General features: G+C 35.2%; 1 protein-coding gene and 1 non-coding gene across 3 annotated transcripts; one reads left to right on the top strand and one right to left on the bottom strand.

The window, feature by feature from the left end:
• The first annotated feature begins 11,447 nt into the window (after positions 1-11,447).
• On the top strand, positions 11,448-11,554 carry LOC128280171 (small nucleolar RNA R71). Its single transcript, XR_008270351.1, has one exon. It is a non-coding gene; the product is annotated as a small nucleolar RNA R71 (small nucleolar RNA).
• Positions 11,555-14,039: 2,485 nt separating this feature from the next.
• LOC108475766 (zinc finger protein 2) lies at positions 14,040-17,094 on the bottom strand. 2 transcript variants are annotated; one of them, XM_017777753.2, is made up of 3 exons: positions 16,894-17,094; positions 16,707-16,776; positions 14,040-15,068 (listed from the first exon to the last, which is right to left on the bottom strand). In XM_017777753.2, exon 3 carries the CDS (start codon positions 14,654-14,656, stop codon positions 14,204-14,206), a length of 453 nt encoding a protein of 150 aa, XP_017633242.1. In that variant the 5' UTR covers positions 14,657-15,068; positions 16,707-16,776; positions 16,894-17,094; the 3' UTR covers positions 14,040-14,203. The 2 variants fall into 2 exon arrangements, with proteins under 2 accessions (XP_017633242.1, XP_017633243.1); XM_017777754.2 differs by having other exon boundaries at positions 16,707-17,094.
• Positions 17,095-19,433: the final 2,339 nt, after the last annotated feature.

Raw genomic sequence — 19,433 nt, 5'->3', positions numbered from 1 at the left:
TTTTGGCCCATCGAGCCCCTTTTTTCCGAAATACGCTAAAACGTCACGCGAACGTGCTTACCACCTTGCGGTGCCAGATCTAACAATTACTCTATGACTTGAGAGCATTCGCATACTCACATGACCATGAAATGCCGGAATTTCGGCATTTCGGCTTTTGCCGAATTAAACTAAGAAAGGGTGTTCGGTACACACCTGATTCGCGACAACCGCTACTGAGACCTCTTCCGATGTCCTACAATTGATTAGCACAGTTCTTATTTACAAACCGTAATCACTAAACCCAAAACCTACTTATCCATGACCGAACCATGTCCCCGAAAGCCTTTGAAACCTTACCTTTTGCCAAAATCGATAGCTAGCTCAATCGATTGCTCCAATGAACCACGCCTTTAATTCAACGCTTAAGAAGACTCTAGTCACTGCAAGAAAACATCAGTTAAAGACCCTTAGAGCCATATGCCCAAATCGACAGCCTCCCTAGATTTTAGGGACTTCGACTTTTTCAAAGTTGTAAAATAAGACTAGATCTGAAGTGATGAGCACTTACCACTTGTTCCTCTTTGATTTCTACGTAGATCTGATGCAGATTTATCCTCTAAACGATGGTAGAACTCGAATCTAGAAGATCTGAAGTTCCGGCTATAAGTCCCTAAATCTATGGTATTTCGGCTTTTTAGGTGATGAAGAAGATGATGGTTTGAGGCTATAACCTTGGAGTAACGTTGCCGACAGATATTAAGGGTTTAGAGATGATGAATGTTGATCACAAGGAACAAAAATACTGAAGGATTTGGCTTTGGAGAAATCGGCACAAGTAGTGAGTTTTCAGGATTTCGGCCTTTTAATGGCGATTGGTGATGAAGGTTTAATGGAAGATGGGATCGACAAAGAAGGTGAATAAGATGGTCGAAGGTTTCGCTAGAAGGAGAAGCATAAAGGAAGAGAAAACATGGAGGAAAAGAGAAGAAGAAAATTCGCACAATGAGAAATAGACTTGTGTTTTCGGCTTTTGTAAGAATTCGAAAAGATGAAAGAAAGCTTTCAGGTGGCTAACCCTAATTCTCCAAGATAGAAAAGAAAAGAACCTAACCCTAATATTAAATTAGAGCAATCGGCCCATCCCTCTAAGGCCCTTGTCGAAATTTACTTGTGTGATCACATGCCTAGTACATGCCTAAAAATTAAAAGTAAAACAATATGCCTACCTTACAACTTGAACCCTGGACCTCCAATTCCTTCCCAGGCGCCACTTTTTTAGAAACTTAGTGGCGTCACCTTGCCACTTTACCAAGGCCTTATTTGTGTCATAACTTACGCAGTTCTTCTTAAAAGCCCACTTAACCAAATCTCCTATTCACATAAAAATCCCACCTTGATATTTTACCATGTTTAGCTTAGTCTTGGGCCTTCTAAAGGTCTACTAACATATTTAAACATAATTCCAATATTTAGAACATGAAAATTTCAAGATTTACTAAAATCACAAAACCCAAAAAATCCGAAAATCGGGACGTTACAACTAATATTTTTTTTCCTTTCCAATAATAATAATAATTTTATAAATATATCTAATAATAAAATTTCAAATATCAATAATACAAGAAATAATAAAAATTTTCATAAAATTTTCAAACATACATACAATAATATTTTTCTAATAATAATAATTTTATCTCATAATGCTAATTAAAATTTCATAAAATTTAAAATATCCATAATAATAAATATAGTAAGAAATTTTCTAGTAGTAAAATTCTTTCTTAAACGATAATAATTAAAACTTCTTAATTATTCGGTTTTCTTCTATCCGAATCCCGGACTCAAAGCCCAACTCTTCTAGGCCCAATTTTTGGGCGTTACAACTCTATCCCTAAAAAATTTCGTCCTCGAAATTTCCAACTATCAATTAATCGTATAAGTCAAACCACTATGCTACTATGGTACCATTGCAAGACTCGATCTAAATAATTTTAATACGACCCGAACATCCAATTACCAAATAAAGAAACGTTTATCGAGCACGCATACAACTCGTAACATATATTTAAATAAAATAAACTTGGCAATCCTGAGCTCGATGCTCCTTGGACCCACATCTACGACATGCTCCTGTCCTCCTATGGCATTCACCGAATGACGTCGATTCACGATCTTTGCAGATTGGATAGTTTGGTCGTACCTTAACATGTTTCACAGAACGAGGCTTGGTTTTCTGAGAACTAGAATCCTTCCTTTTCTTACACTCCAAGCACCCTGCTTGAAGCGCTTCCCTAATTTCCTTAATTTTTGTATCCAATACTTCCTCTACCACTTTCCTTACTAACTCGGCCAGTGCCTCAGTACCAAGCTCTGAGTTATCGCTACCCAAAGTTGGCAGACTTTGCTTACCCTCAGAATCCATATCAATACTTTACATTACCTGTACACATATCAATTAACTACAAAGGTCTCAAAAATTTTACTATTTATTCACATGTCTTATGCAGAGATAGTATTTTCAAGTTTCTATTTTCACAGAATCATAGCCTAGCTACAGTCTTGGTATTCTAGAGTTTTTAGGGTTGCCCTAGTTATAATGTCATGATATGGTCTCACTTCTATCTACAATAATATCTTAATATAGTGTAATATGAGGAACAGAAATACTTACAGACTTGGTGCCGGGGATTCAGTGTGCCACTTCCTGATCAGTCCATAAAAACCCTTGTTTTTGTTTTATCGAAAAAAAGATTTGATTTGAAAACACTTTTATTTTAAAACTATTGATTTAACCCCGTTTAACAAATAGAAAAACTTGAACATCTTCGAAAAATCTGCCCTTTCCAAAAATACCCTTCTTAGGCCCAAGTTTTTGAACAGATTTTCGGACCCGATCCACAGCCGAGTTGTTGCAACCTAGGCTCTGATACCACTAAATGTAACACCCCAAACCCGGCCTAGACGTTATGACCGGATCTGATGCGCCACATTGAAGTGTTCAAATCATTCCGTATTACTTAGCTTGGAAAATTTAGTTTGGTGTTGTAAAAGACACTTTTAAAAGTAGGTTAAAGTGAACGGTAGCTGTGCACCAGGTAGGAAACCAGGAAGAAGAGGAGGTGAGTCCGTCGGACTGCTTAAGTACCAAGCTCCCTTCGGATCCAATCCTAGACATGCACACCGCCATTGCCACACTCTAACATCTCGTATAATTTTGAGAAAAACTGTTTGATTATGACCATCTTAAGAAAATGATTAAGGCAAAAAACGTTTGCTTAAAGATATTTATTTTCTTGGGAAAACATTTACTTTATGGAAACTTTATGCGTCATCGTGAACTTTTTAAAAACAAGTAGTTTTTATAAAACGAACCCTAGTGCTAGCCAGTTTAATAATCCCTAAAATAAAAGTAATTAAAAAGAGCGCCTTATTACAACTTTAAGCATGATAAAAATAAAATAATCCAAATTAAAGGCTAAACTTATTTAAAATCGTCAATCAATCTTCATGGCCACTCTGAATCCCGCCACTCCAAGTCCACCAATTCTAGGGCTCACCGCAAGGATGGAAGAGGAAGGGGTGAGTTTGGGAAAACTCAGATATATCTGAAACCCATCCAAAGCCCAATTCACTCGAGCCCATTGGGCCTAAGCCCTATTCAGATAACGATAAGACACAGAGGTCAAGCCCTTTTCGAATCTGATAGCAAGGCCTTAGCCCTTTTAACATAACAATGTGGCCCATAGGCCCGCTTCAATAACATGAGTAACAATAGTAATAATGAATGCAAGCCCATCCGGGAGACTACTCAACCCACCCAAATTTCACACACCACAGCTGCGAAGCAGCGCTCAAATTCGATCGATTGAGGCAAAGCCTCCGAAGACATGGATGAACCACTTTCAAGATTTCCTCCATTAATACCCCAACCCCATGCAACAGATGTTAATAAAAGCATATCATGAAAAATACAACATTGATCAATCATGCAGTTCAGCCAATTTAAAACTCTAGGGGTATATCGGTAATTTTGCTCTTTAGGGGTAATTTCGTGATCTACGCTACTACACAAGCTAATTCAGTAATTTTTATCAGTTTTATGCAATTTGATTCCACCATCTACCTAACAGGCTAATTTGCCCATCTCTTGCCCATATTGGTCCGTAAGCCCATTGGGCCCAGTTTTGGCCCATCGAGCCCCTTTTTTTTGAAATATGCTAAAACGTCACGCGAACGTGCTTACCACCTTGCGGTGCCAGATCTAACAATTACTCTATGACTTGAGAGCATTCGCATACTCACATGACCATGAAATGCCAGAATTTCAGCATTTCGGCTTTTGTCGAATTGAACTAAGAAAGGGTGTTCGGTACACACCTGATTTGCGACAACCGCTACTGAGACCTCTTCCGATGTCCTACAATTGATTAGCACAGTTCTTATTTACAAACTGTAATCACTAAACCCAAAACCTACTTATCCATGACCGAACCATGTCCTCGAAAGCCTTTGAAACCTTACCTTTTAGCCAAAATCGATAGCTAGCTCAATCGATTGCTCCAATGAACCACGCCTTTAATTCAACGCTTAAGAAGACTCTAGTCACTGAAAGAAAACATCAGTTAAAGACCCTTAGAGCCATATGCCCAAATCGACAGCCTCCCTAGATTTTAAGGACTTCGGCTTTTTCAAAGTTGTAAAATAAGACTAGATCTGAAGTGATGAGCACTTACCACTTGTTCCTCTTTGATTTCTACGTAGATCTGATGCAGATTTATCCTCTAAACGATGGTAGAACTCAAATCTAGAAGATCTGAAGTTCTGGCTATAAGTCCCTAAATCTATGGTATTTCGGCTTTTTAGGTGATGAAGAATATGATGGTTTGAGGCTATAACCTTGGAGTAACATTGCCGACAGATATTAAGGGTTTAGAGAAGATGAATGTTGATCACAAGGAACAAAAATCTTGAAGGATTTGGCTTTGGAGAAATCGGCACAAGTAGTGAATTTTCGTGATTTCGCCTTTTAATGGCGATTGGTGATGAAGGTTTAATGGAAGATGGGATCGACAAAGAAGGTGAATAAGATGGTCGAAGGTTTCGCTAGAAGGAGAAGCATAAAGGAAGAGAAAACATGGAGGAAAAGAGAAGAAGAAAATTGGCACAATGAGAAATAGACTTGTGTTTTCGGCTTTTGTGAGAATTCGAAAAAGATGAAAGAAAGCTTTGGTGGCTAACCCTAATTCTCCAAGATAGAAAAGAAAAGAACCTAACCCTAATATTAAATTAGAGCAATCGCCCATCTCTCTAAGGCCCTTGTCGAAATTTACTTGTGTGATCACATGCCTAGTACATGCCTAAAAATTAAAAGAAAAACAATATGCCTACCTTACAACTTGAACCTGGACCTCCAATTCCTTCCCAGCGCCACTTTTTAGAAACTTAGTGGCGTCACCTTGCCACTTTACCAAGGCCTTATTTGTGTCATAACTTACGCAGTTCTTCTTAAAAGCCCACTTAACCAAATCTCCTATTCACTTAAAAATCCCACCTTGATATTTTCCCGTGTTTAGCTTAGTCTTGGGCCTTCTAAAGGTCTACTAACACATTTAAACATAATTGAATATTTAGAACATGAAAATTTCAAGATTTACTAAAATCACAAAAACCCAAAAAATCCCGAAAATCAAGGCGTTACAACTAATATTTTTTTCCTTTCCAATAATAATAATAATTTTATAAATATATCTAATAATAAAATTTCAAATATCAATAATACAAGAAATAATAATAATTTTCATAAAATTTTCAAACATACATATAGTAATATTTTTCTAATAATAATAATTTTATCTCATAATGCTAATTAAAATTTCATAAAAATTTAAAATATCCATAATAATAAATATAGTAAGAATTTTTCTAGTAGTAAAATTCTTTCTTAAACGATAATAATTAAAACTTCTTAATTATTCAGGTTTTCTTCTATCCGAATCCCAGACTCAAAGCCCAACTCTTCTAGGCCCAATTTTTGGGGCGTTACACTTCGATTATTTAATTTCTTAAGAGGCCAAATTCTAGGGATATTGCCATCTGGCCGAATATACACAAGCACATAATGCACGTTCAGCATTCTTATCACACTTAATCTGAATTCATATAACATATTTAAATCAAATACCCTCACATACTTTCACACCCTGACCAGGTGTATCATGATCATAGGTATAGTTTTAACATTTATTCACGTACGTATCATATTACTCACTTATGATTCACTTCAAATCAAACTCACATATGAGTACATACTGCGTACCTAGCCCACTTTACGTATTAAATGTATTCATTTGACAATCTAACATGAGGTACCTTAGTCATAAGCTTTTCTCAAATCACAGGCATTTCGCCTGCTAGGCTCGAGGCCTGATATGATTTCACTGGCTTTATAGCCTGCTAGGCTCGAAGCCTAATAGTATCTTACCGACATTATAGTCTGCTAAGCTCAAAGGCCCGAATAATCAAATCAACAAGTTCCATATAACATATTCATATCAATTGAGTACTAACATCATTCGAACGTATATAATTATACACCTCAAACACTTTTCTTTCATCTCATTTTCACACTTAGCGTTTGATAGCTTATGCATAACATTTCACTCACATTCATTTCAAACTTATCATTCGATTATAAAAGCACATTGCATATTTACCAACATGTTATACTAGCCATTAGGCCATATAAGCATGATACAATACACTATCATTTCATCTTTAACATTCGGCTAAACCCTTATCTTACAAGGAACACCGAATTCACATAACATATCATTTCACCGGCATTACGCCTGCTAGGCACGAAGGCCCGAATACACATCACCGGCACGAAGCCTGCTAGGCACGAAGGCCCGAATACACATCACCGGCACGAAGCCTGCTAGGTACGAAGGCCTGAATATAATACTAGCACTAGGCCTGCGGGATTTATCCCGGATATAATACCAGCATGATGCCTGCGGGATTTAACCCGAATATTTTACCAGCACGAAGCCTGCGGGTCTTTAAGCCCGGATACACATAAAATATCATGCATATTTAATCATATATTAACACATCTCATTCAACATATCACATTTCCATTTCACCATTCAAACTTAACCCATAGTGACCATTAGACTATAAGTCATATGCATAAATTATTTATCACGCAACTTAATTCAAGTAGAACCAAAAGGTCACGATTCTTCTAATATATGCATAGTGCTCACTGATTCGCACACAACCTTTCAAATTAGCAATTATAAGATGGTTCCGCATATAGCCCATCCTTATCGATAATTTACGATGGTTTTACCCTTACTCACATATATGTCATAGGCATTTTTCCCTATGCTTCTCAATTCACATTCATGATTCAATTCCAATCGATTTAACATGCATAAGTACATATCGCATACCTGAATAATTTACTTTACGGAACGAATCCACATATCGTATTAGCCCATAGTCTTACAGCACCACACTTTTAATGGTTTACCTCATCGAAGTTCACATTTAATCACTTTAGTGCCAAGCCATATTCGTACACAACCTTTCAAATTATTAATTATAAGATGGTTCCGCACATAGCCCATCCTTATCGATAATTTACGATGGTTTTACCCTTACTCACATATATGTCATAGGCATTTTTATCTATGCTTCTCAATTCATATTCATGATTCAATTCCAATCGATTTAACATGCCTAAGTACATATCGCATACCTGAATAATTTACTTTACGGAACGAATCCACATATCGTATTAGTCCATAGTCTTATAGCACCACACTTTTAATGGTTTACCTCATCGAAGTTCACATTTAATCACTTTAGTGCCAAGCCATATTCGGCTATCACAAAGGACTAATAATAATAATTTTATACACATCATGGTTTCCTTTAGGTATTTAATAATCACAAATCGTGATATCTCCACCAGCACATATACGACATAGTTTATTCATTGTAACACTCATTTAGTGCATCAAATTTCCAAATCCAATTCAACTTAAGCATAATAGCCATAATCGGCTTATAGCCTTAAATCATTACATATTCGGCACATTAACTAAATAAAATTTACATTCCCTTTACCATATTAATTTAACTCTTGGGCATATAAAAAGGAATCAAGCTTAAACACTTAAGAACTTACCTCGAATGTTGCCGGATGATTACAATGGCTATTCGATTACTTTCTCTTTTCTCTTATCCGAATTTGCCCCTCTATGCTCTTGAGCTTAAAATTTAAAGATTTTAAACTAGTCATTATTCGACTATTCAAGCATCACTTTCAAAATATAATATATATATATATATTCAACTTTCACACCTACTGATCATAGTAAGCTTATAAGAAATCAATAAGCAACTCATTAACAAATTTTTGTCAATGTTTACCACATAATCATAATTTCACTGCAAGCTGTCTTCCTAAGCAATAGTCACTAAATCACTTATAACTGGAGCTACGAAACTCCAAATCAAGTGCCGTTAATTTTCTATGAAAATAGACCCATATATATTTTACCCATAAAATTTTCATGATTTTTGGTTTGTCCAATCAATACCATATTTTTCTTAAAGTTTCCCTTATTTCACTGCTTGACTAATCTAACCACTCTTCACTACGAATCAAATTTCTCATTGTACAGAATTCAAAATACATTCTTGTTTATTTCATTTGAAACTAGACCCATTAAGGAGTCTAAGCATATAAACTTCATCTTATAACCATTTTTGTACAATTTATAATGATTTTATAAAAACAGAACATAGGATCTAGAAGTTATTCTGACCCTATCCCACATCACTTAAAATATCTCATCATCAGCAATTCTTTTGCTTACACGGTTTCTTTTATAAGAAACTAGACTCATTAAGATTTAATTACATAATTTATTCAGTTTCTAACTCATCTCCCACAATTTATGGTGATTTTACAAATTCACGTTACTGCTGCTGTCCCAAGCAAATTTATTACCAATTCACTCTTTCACACATACCTTGCATGCATGTTATTTAAACATGCATATCACAAATCAATCATCACATACCTATAACTTCACTTAAGCATAATCTTCCTTTCATCATTTTAAAGCACAACATTACTCAATATTATCCAAGTTCACATTCGGCCATAATACACACAACATGTTAGCGGATTTTTCCCTCTTAGCATCTAAGGCACATGCATGCTCATTTGCTTGGCTCAACTTCATCTATTCTCCATTTTTCATCAAAAGAACATGAAACAACAACCATTTCCCTCATTTCCATTCATGACCGAATGCTCACAACACAACCAAAAATCAAAAATATGCTTCATGGGTTAAGGTAGAAACAAGAAAAACCCATGAACATCAAAATAGAAGCAAAGCACTATGAGCTCACCTTGGATTTTCTTCCCCAAGTGACCGAACATTCATGAGCTCTTTTCCTCTCCTTTCTCTTCTATTTTCGGCTACCATGAACAAGGATGGACAAAACTTTTCCTTCCCTTCCTTTTGTTATTCTTATTATTCTAATTACCCAACAATTTATGACACAAAATGGCATATAATATTTGTGCCATACTCATGCCATAATTTAAATAAAAAAATTTGCACATGTTGTCTACCACCAACATGATGGCCGGCCACTACATGTAAAATGGGAGGTTTGACATGCAAATCCTCCTATTTTACACTACAAATTATTTGGCCACTACAATTTGGCCTATAGCATTTTCAGAAATTTTCACATAGGTCCTATTTCATAATTTTACTCTCAAATGACAAAATCAAAGCATGAAATTTTCACACATGCACTTTCACATATAATAAACATAGAATATAACATTTAATTATTTTTGTGACTCAATTTTGTGATCCCGAAACCACTTTCCGACTAGGGCCAAATTAGGGCTGTCACAAAATCTCATGGCATCATAAATTTTAAGAATAATCTCTTCGTCACCTACTTTAAGCACAAGTTTACCATCACCCATATCAATAACAGCCCTAGCAGTGGCTAAAAATGGACGACCTAAGATTAAAGCCACTTCAACATCTTCATCCATGTCATGCACAACGAAATCAACAGGGAATAGAAATTTATCTACTTTTACAAGTACGTCCTCTATAATACCCCTAGGATATTTAACAGATCTATCAGCTAGTTGAATACTCATCCTAGTAGGTTTAGGTTCCCCAAGACCAAGTTGTTTAAACATTTTATATGGCATCAGATTAACGCTAACGCCTAAATCAGCTAGTGTCTTATCAACATTCAAACTACCAATTAAGCAGGGAATAGTAAAACTTCCTGGATCTTTCAGTTTGGTTGGCAGTTTATTTTAGAGTATGGCCAAGCACTCCTCGTTAAGTTCCACTGTAGATAAGTTTTCAAACTTTCTTTTATTCGTTAGAAGCTCCTTTAAAAATTTTACATATGTAGGCATCTGCGATATAGCTTAAACAAAAGGTAAGTTAATATGCAGTTGTTTAAAAAGTTCAAGAAATTTACCGAATTGTGCATCCATGTGGTCTTTCTTCAACTTTGCTGGATATGGGATTGGTGGCTTATATTCCTTTCGCATTGGATTGTCATTGTTTTTGAGTTTTCCCTCCTCTCCTTCGGTTCTGGCAGCTTCTTGTGGTAGCTTCTTTTCATATTCAGCTAACACTTTCCCACTCCTTAGTGTAACTGCTTTCACATGTTCTTTTGGATTGGGTTCGGTGTTACTAGGTAAATTTCCTGGTGGTCTCTCTGAAATCGTATTAGCCAACTGTCCAATTTGATTCTAGAGCCCTTAGATCGATGCTTGCTAATTTTTAAGTGCAGTTTCAGTGTTCTGAAAATGGGTTTCCTCTACTGAAATAAATTTTGTCATCATCTCCTCAAGGTTCGGCTTTTTCTCTTGTTGGTAAGGTTGTTGTTGGAAGCCTGGAGGGGGTGATGATCTCTGACTCCCTTGGCCTCCCCATGAAAAATTTGGGTGGTTCCTCCAACCTGCATTGTAAGTATTACTATAAGGATTATTTTGAGGTCGAGGATTATTACCCATATAATTCATTTGTTCGTTCTCCATGTTGTGTTCATAGGGTAGGTATTCTGAATTGATCATTCCACCTTCACTTGTATCGCACTGCATTACTAGATGAACCTGTGAAGAACAAAGTAAACCATCAATTTTTCTACTCAAAAGTTCTACATGATTAGAGAGCATAGTAACCGAATCGACATTAAAAACGCCAGCCGCTTTCGTCGGCTTTGTCCTCATGACTTGCCACTGATAATTATTCAATGACATATCTTCTATAAATTCATAGGCCTCTGCAGGTGTCTTATTATTAATAGTCCCACCAGCAGCTGCGTCAATCATCTATCTAGTTGAGGGGTTCAGACCGTTGTGAAAAGTTTGAACTTGTAGCCAAAGTGGTATCCCGTGGTGAAGGCACCTTCTTAATAGGTCCTTGTATCTCTCCCATGCATCATAGAGCTTTAGTAAATCCATCTGCACAAAAGAAGAAATATCATTCCTTAGTTTAGTTGTTTTAGCCGACGAGAAATATTTAAGCAAAAACTTTTCGGTCATTTGTTCCTAAGTGGTGATTGATTTTCATGGTAATGAGTTCAACCACTGTTTAGCCTTATTCCTCAATGAAAAGGAAATAACTAAAGGCGAATGGCATCGTCAGAAATGCCATTGGTCTTAAAGGTGTCGCAGAATTCCAGAAAGTTTGCTAAATGAGTGTTTGGATCCTCATCCTGCAAACCATCAAATTGAACAAACTATTGTATCATTTGAATTGTGTTAGGTTTCAATTCAAAATTATTTGCAGCAATAGCAGGTTTAACTATACTCGATTCAGCTCCTATTAAGCTAGGTTTAGCATAATCATACATAGTACGAGGAGCAGGATCCTGACTTACTGGGTTCGCAACAGCCACAGGAGGTAGCGGATTATTATGATTATCAGCCATCTCCTCGGTTGTGGGTTGAATATCGTCCTCTTGCCCTTCCTCTATGTATCGTAGGCTTCGCCTTATCTTTCTTTGATTTCTACGAGCTATGCTTTCAATCTCACTATCAAAAAGTAAAGGTCCTGACATGTTTCTTCTAGTCATAAACTATAAAAACCTGCCAGAAGTAAATAAAAGAAAATTTAGTAATTTAAGCAAAGATAAAATTAAACTGCAATAAAAAAATAAAAAAAAATTGCTAAAGTAATAAAAATTAAACATTCCTAATATCTTAGTCCCCGGCAACAGCGCTAGAAACTTGATGGTCGTGAAACTAACTAATAATTTGACTTAAGGCAAGCGCACCTATCAAACAGTAGTGTAGTTCTGGTGAGACCGGAATATCATATCCACAAGGACTAAAAGTACTAGTAGTTACTCTCTTTTTATTATCTAGCTTAAGATTTAAGGGTGTTTTTTATCCTAAAATAATTTTCTAATTTATCTAAGATCACGATAGAGACGAAAGTTGGAAAATACTTTAGGAAACTAATTGAGAAGACAATACCCAAGAAAGAATCCACCTAGACTTCACTTATTACCTTTGACTTAGATGATTTATTCACTTGACTTATTCCGTAGAAATCCCTAATTTATGTTAATATCTCTCTCGAGACTAAGAACAACTGGCTCTAGGTTGATTAATTGAAATCTCTTTCTAATTAAAACCGTTATTGTCACATTAACTCGATCTATGGATTCCCTTATTAGATTCGACTCTAATCCGGTAGATTTTTGTCGTCCTATCTCTAGGATTGCAATCAACTCCGCTTAATTATGACTGATCTACTCTTAAACAGGGACTTTTGCTCCACCGAATAAGTTTATCAAAAACCTGGATTAATATCCTGAAATATTAAAGCAAGAATTAAAACTCATAATTAAGAATAAGAACAAATATTTATCATATAAATCAAAGCATAATAAGATTCGTCATAGGGTTCATCTCTCTTGGGTATTTAGGAAGTTTAGTTCATCATAATAATGGAAAACATCTCAAAGTTTAGAAAACAACAAAACATAAAGAAACCCAAGAACGTCTAGGAAATTGGATGGAAATCTTCAATCTTGATGTAGATACTGGCTCTGAGGTGATTCCGATTGCTAGTCGCGAGTGTTTTCTGCCTCCAACTCTGTGTGTCCTTCTCATCCTCTTCTAGGGTCTTTATATAGACTTTTGAATGCCAAAATTAGCCCAAAATATGCCTTTTCCGAGTAGAACTAGACTTGGGCTCGACAGGGACATGGCCGTGTACCACGCCTGTGTGAAGATGCTCAGGCCGTGTGCAATTTTGACTTGGATTAATGTCGACACGGCCATGACAAACGGGCGTGTGGCCTACCCGTGTGGAATTGCCTAGGCCGTATGAAACATTGATTTAGGCCCAATTTGTCCGTTTTTGGCCCGTTTCTCGCTCTTTTTTGTTATCCCAAGCTTGCCTAAGTATAACACATGAATTTAAAGGATTAGGAGTATCGAATTTAATAAAATCAAGAAAAAAATCATCCATAAATATGCCAAATATGGGGTAAAAATATGTATATATTACAGTTTATCAATATAACTTAATAATTTTTAGATATTCAATAAGCAAATATTTATTTACCCATTTGCATTTCATGCAAAACCATTAAACACATCTATACTAATATATTTCATTAATTCAAACATTCAAAATATTATAATAGTTTATGGCTAATTTACTACATCTAGTGCATCATAATGAGTTTATTGTTATTTTCTGAAAATGTGTAATAACCTTTCATTGAGAAAACAAGACAGCTACCATCTTTAGGATAGTTGAGTTTAAATTAGAACTTGTATGATTCAATATTAAATTGATCTCTAAACAAGATCTCGGTCGCATAGTATAAAACCAGATTGCATAAACAATTGTGGCTTCAATTGTTTCCTTGTTCATTTCTTATTGCAACGATCCATAAACCAAACGTTTTCTCACCATATATATGTGTATATCAAAGGCATAAAAGAAAAATTAGCCTCAAAATTATTTTCTAATAAAAATGTTCACATGCATGCCTCAGACTTTCTTTTTTTCTTTTTCTTTTTTTTTTTTTCTATTAAGAATAATTTGGCATTTCAAACATATAAGCGTATAATAAGAATAACATGAAAATACAAATTCAAATGAATTACAGTGCAACTTAAATGTCAAAGCCTTAAGGATAAGTCAAGCTGACTAAACTCATCTTCAACATTCTCATTTCTGTATCCCATGGAGCTGTAGTTCACGTCTGTTCTTCCATAGCTCATTTCTCCAGTAAACCTGCCAGCTCGACCATGTTGTTCAAACGTGGCCATTGGTGACTGGATACGTTGGTCATGACTCGAACCACTGATACTGGATCCCCCATGTGCCCTGACAACTGAGCTTAGCTCTCTGCTTTTCTTGGCAAGAGTCCTTTCTAGTTTGTGGGCATTTTGGTGGCCTCCAAGTGCTTGTGAGCTATAGAACTTTCTTTTGCAGTAGTTACAAGAGAAAATTCGAGGAGCAGCTGGACTGTGGGGCGACAAGGAAGACGATGATGGTTCAAGCACAAGCTCTAGGTTGGGTTGATTGTTGGATAGGCTTAAACGAAGAGAAGTATTAGGCTGATAATCCATATCAAGCTATAATAAAGAGAATTAAGGAGACGAGTTTACTTATTTGATACAGAAAAGAATACTGATGATTCAATAAAATGTAGGCGGAAGATCAAGAAAAGCTAATAGCTTAAAGAAAAGCCACAGAATGGAAGAGTTTATAGGCAAATCAAAGTAGCCTGTGGAAGATAGAAGGGGATATAGTGCAAATCAAGGGTATGACAAGCATTATATTATGAGGTGCTAAGGTTCACTGTTCCTGCAACCACAAATAGTAAGAAGAGTAAAAAAAGAGATGGCCTATGGAGGGAGAGGGAGAGAGAGAGACAGTTATGTGCAAAGATCAGAGGGGAATCAAAGGGTTGTCGCCTTTATTAATGGCAGCATTTCAATCCTTTGTCGGTCCAAGCAAATAAATTTCAGGGTATTTTACCTGTATACTCACAAACAAATAAGATATTAGAAAAATAGATATATAAAAATATGTATTCAAAGCAGTTAAAGTTTTAGTATAATCATATATGCTTGAAAGTTTTGTGTATAATATAGTGATCTAGTCATTGGTCCAATCAACATGCGTAATCGGTAATCAGATCCAGATGATGCATTAATCAGCTTTCCAAGAAAGGTATTAATTATAAACAAGATAAACTGCCTTGACTGCACTAAACATGCAACATGATAACAGACCGGTTTGACATTTTGCCCAACGATTATCCTATATGGTGCACTGAACAACCGTACAAGATTAGACACAGTCCCACTACAGTGAACCCACTGCTGTTAATTGGTACAATTCTTTGATCAATTAATGTTGCTCTACATATAGAAAATGCCTTAATGTTCATACGACTGACAGCAAAATCCACTCAACTTCCGGGCAATCAGATCAGTTCTGCCCTTGCCTCATGAAATAATCCCATAAAATAATACTTTTGCATATTCGTATGTATGAAGAAATCATTTAATTCATATTGATGGGAAAAACAGTTGTAATCTCTTTGGGAGAGTGATGGAGCTACAGAAAGAGATGACAAGAAACGTAGATGTTTTCAATTATTATGTTCATGGTACAATATTTTCCTATTCATAGGCCACGGTAACATCATTCAGTACCAGAATCAGAAAGGCATAAAAACGGTTTTGGGAATTTTATGGAGCAGATCGAGGGTTTGTAATCGTCCATAATGCCTTTGTTAGGGACCCCACAGTTTTATTATTTTCCTGCATGTATGCCACCATGGTTTTTTGGTGCTACTCGTTTACCTTACATCACATCTTGCTCGAATTATATCAATCTCTCTCACACTCTTATCAGTCTCTCTTTAATTTTTTTGAGATAGCCTGAACTGAGAAGAGCACATGGGGTATGAGATTTAAAACTGTAGAAAAGCAGACAAATCATCCACTATGTTGTGCTTTTAAAACTAAGCTCCCAATAAAAAAAACAATGCCTAGAATTATTTTATAAAACTTATTATTTGTTAGACCATAATTGTGGGATCATAATCTAGCAGGTCGGCTATGATTACGCTGAGCTTTGTCCATTAATCAAAGGCACAAACACCAAGCCAAGAAGACTACATACTCGTCCTCACCAATATCGTTAGTCACCTAGTCATAAAGATTCCCAAGCTCTAGGAACATTAATTCCCTTGCTAAAACATACTCTTATTAATTCTATTGTGAAATGAATCAGCAGCTAAATTCCATGTGTTCCTTTGTACTTTAACAACCCACAAGACATGGAATCACGAACTTCACCCCCCCCCCCCCTTGATACGTAAATATTTTCTTATATTAATGACTCTTCCTTGTACTTTCTCTAAGTCAGTTAATTGGACCTGACATGTTTTTTAATTAAGATAATGATATTTTTATTGCCTATACTCTCACATTTACATTATTAAATTCACTCAATAATTAGTAGACGACCGCTAATTTGACAGTAAGATAGGAAAGAAGAGAGGAATGAATTTATATCCATACCCTTTCATTGATTAATCTAAAAGAAAACAAACAAAATAGCACTTGCTCATTTCAAGCAACTGAGAGAGAAAGAGAGACTCACATGGGAAAATGCGAGGTTTTAGTTGAGAGCACTGATGAAAGATGATATAGGAGGCAGCCCCTGGTTTTTTCTACAGGAAAAAGGATATAATATATAGATTAATGGGAAATGATCCTATGGAAAAACTGAGACAGAAATGATCGTGGTGGACATGTTTGTATTTGGAAAGGTTATGGAAGGAACTCACCAAGAAGACTCCTGCTTCTCTTCTATGCCAACACGTGGACAATGAGTTCCACAGTTTTTTAAAAGCAATCACAGAGATGGGCACCAATTCCCAATCTCAATCTTGTAATAAAATACATGTACACCAATCATTAAATATGGAATGACTAACACTAATATCTCCCACCCTATTTTAATCTTATATGGATGCGGGGAAAGCTTCTATGTGCCACAAAGATATATATATCATCTGAACCTCATCTTCAAGTGTCTGTGTGACTGCAGTTGAAGCATAGCATTTTGTAAATTTCTTTTTCATTCGAACTTATACTTTATAGATTTTAGTGCGGTTTGGCTGCCATGAGTTTTTGTTTGATGCTAAGCTAGGATGAGCTTTGAGATAGGGTCACGTTTGAAACCCACTTTCTCCGCGCACTTCTGCACTTTTTGGGTGTTTTCTCTTTCCATTTTGGATTCATTATAATACTTATTTTGTTTGGCAGCAACAACAATATATGACTTGTTTGGTTCCAACGGAATTCCTTCATTATTTGTTATTACTAGTTATCATCTTAGGCTTCGTGTTGGGTTATTATTTATTTGTATTAAATTATAGACTAAAAATTTAAAGGTTAGAATATACTCTAAATTTTCATATATTTTGTACACTAGAAATTTAATTTTCATACATTTATTTTCAGAAACTTAAACTATCTATTTTTAGATTTAAAAATTTAAAATTCTTTTATTAAATTATGTTATGTGACATTTTGAATTTTAAAATACATATTTACTTGATAGTTATGTAATAATAAAAATAATGCTGCAAATACATATTATGATTTTTTCTTTAAAACAAAAATTCAAGCTCGTTAGGGTAAAAGAATGAGGCATGTATGGATAGGTTGAAATTCATTAAATCAATTTCATCAAAGTTGTCAATTTTTAAGTCTAGAAGATCAATAAACTTGTAACGCATTTTTGGATAGGATCTAGGTATTATGGGTTGAGATATCTTATAACCGATGAATGATCATTCTCTTAGCTTCAAAATGCATTTTAAATAATCTAATTTCGACTTTAAGAGCTCAAGATATGGTCATTTTAGTGAAAATTGCACAAACAAAATTGTTTGAATGTGATTACATCATGAATTGTGAGTTTTTGAGTTTGGATAAACTTTTAAATTATATTTGGTTCAATTATAAAGCTTAATTTTGATTATATATATAAGCCTGACAATGTTTTCATTAACTCTTATATTTTTTGTATTTATTTGTTTCAAATTTTTTTAATATCTTAGATCAATAAGTGTTTGACTAGTTTTAAAGAGGTTTATGTTATTTACTTTGCAAGATAGTTGACTAAGGGCCCCTTCAGATGGGTAATGCGTTTATCTAGGGTTAGTGTAAAAATTACAGTGACAGTGAATTAGATACTATAGCGTGAGAAACAAACAAAGCTAAAAACGCACTGCACTAGAGGTAAACATCTCCAAATGGACACTAAGTCTTAAGAGATTTAGTAATTACTTAAGGTTCAAGTAGGATTTAGACATGCCTATAAATAGCTATGCATGATCAACTATCATAATATGTATTTTGCTTGATTTTTTTATTAATAAAATACTACAAGAGAGATTCATCATAACTTAAGCTTGCATAATTCAGGTCAATTGGGAAAATTGGTTAAAGATCAATATAGTTTTTTACCAATACAAATTCACCAAAAAAAGGCTAATGTATTCTATCCAACTATTTATCATTAACATCATTGTATTTTTTTTTTGTCATCAAAGTAAGTAAATTAATGTTTTTTTTATCAAGGATTGACTGGGTATTTATAAACTAAAAAAACAAAGGTTTCAGGCTTATTAAGACAAGCCCAAAATATCAAACCGGGCTTCCACAGTCTGAAGTGGAGACCATCAAAACATAAAGAAATAATAAAAGAAACAGAAAAATAATGAATCATCAGAAAATAAATACGCCTTGAAAAAGGGAAACCTAATCTACCCTTAGTCAATCTTCCAACGGCTAGAAACCATTAATCATTCTCATCGTTTCATTTCATCTGTCCCATTTGCTCCATCCGTTTGACGATAGCACTGCCCAAGAATATCTTTCTTTTCTATCTGCTTTAGAACCAAATCCTTTCTTTATCTTCTTAGTCCGGATTCCTTGCCCATTGCTCTGCTACACCAACATTGTGATGAATCTTCTCTTTATTCTCTAGGTATGCCCTCTCGCTTCTCTTCAATGCTTCCTTCGTGATATTATGGGCTCTCGTATTCTTCGTTTTCTGCATATGCTTGAACTCAATCTTTTGGAAACATGATTTCTTACTCTGGATGTCTCTAATAATCGCTCCAATAACTGAATAATCGGTTTCTATTGACTAACATTTCTTGATTACTGTTAGTGAATCACCTAATATTTGTATTTCTTGAAAACCCATTTCGATTCCTAACTTAACTGCTTCCAAGCCTGCATATGCTTCTGCTGCAAAAGGAGATGCAATATTGTTATGAAGAATCGATTTTGAGGCCAAATACTTGTTCAC

This window comes from Gossypium arboreum, chromosome 8 (genome assembly GCF_025698485.1).
Source record: "Gossypium arboreum isolate Shixiya-1 chromosome 8, ASM2569848v2, whole genome shotgun sequence".
In the NCBI taxonomy this organism is placed as follows: domain Eukaryota; kingdom Viridiplantae; phylum Streptophyta; class Magnoliopsida; order Malvales; family Malvaceae; genus Gossypium; species Gossypium arboreum.
The sequence above is the reverse complement of the archived record's forward strand: the minus strand, read 5'-3'. Positions and strand labels throughout refer to the sequence as shown.